The 5,000-nt window shown below is 42.9% G+C and overlaps 1 protein-coding gene across 1 annotated transcript in view; it reads right to left on the reverse strand.

Moving 5' to 3' along the window:
• LOC115184144 (glutamate receptor-interacting protein 1) overlaps window positions 1-5,000 on the reverse strand; it is a 63,658-nt gene that overhangs the window by 52,103 nt on the left and 6,555 nt on the right. Inside the window, exon 2 of the mRNA XM_029745134.1 lies at window positions 4,796-4,991. Coding sequence (XP_029600994.1) covers window positions 4,796-4,991 — 196 coding nt within the window. The remainder of the gene's footprint in view (window positions 1-4,795; window positions 4,992-5,000) is intronic.

Consider the following 5,000-nt stretch of genomic DNA (forward strand, 5'->3'; position numbering starts at 1 on the left):
CACACACACACACACACACACACACACACACACCCACACACCCACACCCACACACACACACACCCACACACACACACACACACACACCCACACCCACACCCACACACACACACACACACACACACACACGTGGTCAAACAGTGTTTTATATCGCCTCAATTAAACTACCACCGCTTTTAACGACATATTGGCTACTTCCTCTGATAATTGCTTGCAACAGCTTCCGACATAAATCCCCCGTCCATTACGCAGGCTACCTTCATCAGGATGTCGGCCGGAGGATATTCAAGCCATTCCATGTAAGTGTTCTAGGTTTCAATCATCTCGTTGGGATATGACTTCCATTTTACATTGACAGATTCATTTCCTGACTCATTTCCTGATTCATTTCCTGCGTCTCTCTGGCCTACACGTTTCGTCAGTCGATCGCCATAGCAGACCAACTGTGGTTACTTTTTAAGTTATATCTTTATGAAGTCACTAACCAGGTTTCCATCCAACCTTTTTATGCCAGTAAAGTATATGGTGGATAAAAAAATTCACAACGGGTCTGATGGGAAATGAACATTTGTTGGTAAACTTTCCAAATATCAACAAAACAAAACACACTAGATAAGGTGGGATCTTTTTGTGTTGGTAAAATGAATTATGTGTGAAATGGTGGTGGAAACAGCTTTATGCACAAATATTAATATACTGACCCTCCTATCGAAGTTAACTTGGAGTCACATAATGATTTGTTGTGTGGTTGTCCCACTACGACTCAGGAAAACTATGCCGTTTATTAGACTAGCGATTAAATAATGATTTGTTGTGTGGTAGACCCTACCTGCACTGTATCCGCCTACCTGCACTGTATCCGCCTACCTGCACTGTATCCGCCTACCTGCACTGTATCCGCCTACCTGCACTGTATCTGCCTACCTGCACTGTATCTGCCTACCTGCACTGTATCTGCCTACCTGCACTGTGTCTGCCTACCTGCACTGTATCTGCCTACCTGCACAGTATCTGCCTACCTGCACTGTCTGCCTACCTGCACTGTGTCTGCCTACCTGCACTGTATCTGCCTACCTGCACAGTATCTGCCTACCTGCACTGTCTGCCTACCTGCACTGTATCTGCCTACCTGCACTGTATCTGCCTACCTGCACTGTGTCTGCCTACCTGCACTATATCTGCCTACCTGCACAGTATCTGCCTACCTGCACTGTCTGCCTACCTGCACTGTATCTGCCTACCTGCACTGTATCCGCCTACCTGCACTGTGTCTGCCTACCTGCACTATATCTGCCTACCTGCACAGTATCTGCCTACCTGCACTGTCTGCCTACCTGCACTGTCTGCCTACCTGCACTGAATCTGCCTACCTGCACTGTATCTGCCTACCTGCACTGTATCCGCCTACCTGCACTGTATCCGCCTACCTGCACTGTGTCTGCCTACCTGCACTGTCTGCCTACCTGCACTGTATCTGACTACCTGCACTGTATCTGACTAGCTGCACTGTATCTGCCCACCTGCACTGTATCTGCCTACCTGTACTGTATCTGCCTACCTGCACTGTCTGCCTACCTGCACTGAATCAGCCTACCTGCACTGTATCTGCCTACCTGCACTGTATCCGCCTACCTGCACTGTATCCGCCTACCTGCACTGTGTCTGCCTACCTGCACTGTCTGCCTACTTGCACTGTATCTGACTACCTGCACTGTATCTGACTAGCTGCACTGTATCTGCCCACCTGCACTGTATCTGCCTACCTGTACTGTATCTGCCTACCTGCACTGTCTGCCTACCTGCACTGTATCTGCCTACCTGCACTGTATCTGCCCACCTGCACTGTATCTGCCTACCTGTACTGTATCTGCCTACCTGCACTGTCTGCCTACCTGCACTGTATCTGCCTACCTGCACTGTATCTGCCTACCTGCACTGTATCTGACTACCTGCACTGTCTGTCTACCTGCACTGAATCTGCCTACCTGCACTGTATCTGACTACCTGCACTGAATCTGCCAGCTGTTGGCTAAAGCGCATGTGCCAAGACCAGAGGGGGCACATATGCTGTATAATGCATCACTTTATGTGACAAAACCATTGGTAGAGTTGAAGATGCGATGGAAACCAATTTAACTTGTTTTACTCGGTACATGGGGAATTTAACCACAAAGTCATTTTTACCGTGCACTACGTCATCACGCACAGCCTTTTTCACAACAACTACATTTGATGGAAACATCTCCGATGGGGAAAATAGTATATTGTTTTTATGCAGAATTATTCTATATTCGCATGAAAATCTGTCGCCAATTGGAAACCTAGCTAGTGTGACAGTCAAATCTCAAGTTTTGGCAATTGCTTCAGTGATCTACAAACACAAACTGTGGTTATATCTCGACGTCAAAGCTCAGACGAACCAGTCAGTATGACTCTAGTGACATGGCTCTATACGTGTGTCCGTTTCTGCCTAAACAAACAGCAGACAAACTGGAGTTACATTCTTTCACTTTTCACAACCAATCAAATCGATTAGAGATAGGCAGCAAACCAATCAACTGGGGTTTTACTTTTTCATATGCATTATTTGATAAACAAACAAAAAAAAAGGTCAGATCTCAGAAGAACCAATCAAATGGATAAGAAATGAGGCTGTTATTAACTGGGCTGCAGGTCTAGTAGGCTAGGATCAGATCTCTATGGAGTATACCACAGAATGAAATAGAACATCTAGGCATCTCTATGGAGTATACCACAGAATGAAATAGAACATCTAGACATCTCTATGGAGTATACCACAGAATGAAATAGAACATCTAGGCATCTCTATGGAGTATACCACAGAATGGAATAGAACATCTAGGCATCTCTATGGAGTATACCACAGAATGAAATAGAACATCTAGACATCTCTATGGAGTATACCACAGAATGAAATAGAACATCTAGGCATCTCTATGGAGTATACCACAGAATGAAATAGAACATCTAGACATCTCTATGGAGTATACCACAGAATGAAATAGAACATCTAGACATCTCTATGGAGTATACCACAGAATGAAATAGAACATCTAGGCATCTCTATGGAGTATACCACAGAATGAAATAGAACATCTAGGCATCTCTATGGAGTATACCACAGAATGAAATAGAACATCTAGGCATCTCTATGGAGTATACCACAGAATGAAATAGAACATCTAGGCATCTCTATGGTGTATACCACAGAATGAAATAGAACATCTAGGCATCTCTATGGAGTATACCACAGAATGAAATAGAACATCTAGACATCTCTATGGAGTATACCACAGAATGAAATAGAACATCTAGACATCTCTATGGAGTATACCACAGAATGAAATAGAACATCTAGGCATCTCTATGGTGTATACCACAGAATGAAATAGAACATCTAGGCATCTCTATGGTGTATACCACAGAATGAAATAGAACATCTAGGCATCTCTATGGAGTATACCACAGAATGAAATAGAACATCTAGACATCTCTATGGAGTATACCACAGAATGAAATAGAACATCTAGGCATCTCTATGGTGTATACCACAGAATGAAATAGAACATCTAGGCATCTCTATGGAGTATACCACAGAATGAAATAGAACATCTAGACATCTCTATGGAGTATACCACAGAATGAAATAGAACATCTAGGCATCTCTATGGAGTATACCACAGAATGAAATAGAACATCTAGGCATCTCTATGGAGTATACCACAGAATGAAATAGAACATCTAGGCATCTCTATGGAGTATACCACAGAATGAAATAGAACATCTAGACATCTCTATGGAGTATACCACAGAATGAAATAGAACATCTAGACATCTCTATGGAGTATACCACAGAATGAAATAGAACATCTAGGCATCTCTATGGAGTATACCACAGAATGGAATAGAACATCTAGGCATCTCTACGGAGTATACAGCAGAATGAAATAGAACATCTAGGCATCTCTATGGAGTATACCACAGAATGAAATAGAACATCTAGACATCTCTATGGTGTATACCACAGAATGGAATATAACATCTAGGCATCTCTATGGTGTATACCACAGAATGAAATAGAACATCTAGACATCTCTATGGAGTATACCACAGAATGGAATAGAACATCTAGGCATCTCTATGGTGTATACCACAGAATGGAATAGAACATCTAGACATCTCTATGGAGTATACCACAGAATGAAATAGAACATCTAGACATCTCTATGGAGTATACCACAGAATGGAATAGAACATCTAGGCATCTCTATGGAGTATACCACAGAATGAAATAGAACATCTAGGCATCTCTATGGAGTATACCACAGAATTAATAGAACATCTAGGCATCTCTACGGAGTATACCACAGAATGGAATAGAACATCTAGGCATCTCTATGGTGTATACCACAGAATGGAATAGAACATCTAGACATCTCTATGGAGTATACCATGTCATTTCAGATGCATTCTACGCCAGACACTCAGCAATATTAAATTAGTATGGAATGGTACAAATTCAACTCATATTCTGCAAGATAACCTACTCCCTCTGGCTGTAGAACTACAGTAGTGGGTAATGTGTTATATCATCAGTATATAGTTGAGGTATTGGAGGTGATAAGGAAACAAGATGCTCCATCTAAAAGAAAACCTCTCTATATTTTACTGGTCCTATTACTTCACTGTCTCTCTGTAGGAAAGGTTTAAAGGCAGGCTATAGAAATGACATGTGATTGATTGATTGACAGATTGATTGACAGATGTATCCTACCTCTCTGCAGGACTGTCTGGGTCCAAATAGCCGATGAGCGGGGGTGAGGACAGGGTCTCTGTGGCAAACACCCCCCCCTGTAGCTGGATACCAAACCCCATGATAGAGTCACTGAGCAGAATCACCTCAGTCGTCTCAGTGTGAACAACCTGACCTGCTAGACCCAGGGTACTGCTAGCCAGAGACACTGTGGAGAGAGAGAGAC

Source organism: Salmo trutta, unplaced genomic scaffold (assembly GCF_901001165.1).
Source record: "Salmo trutta unplaced genomic scaffold, fSalTru1.1, whole genome shotgun sequence".
Classification (NCBI taxonomy): Eukaryota; Metazoa; Chordata; class Actinopteri; order Salmoniformes; family Salmonidae; genus Salmo; species Salmo trutta.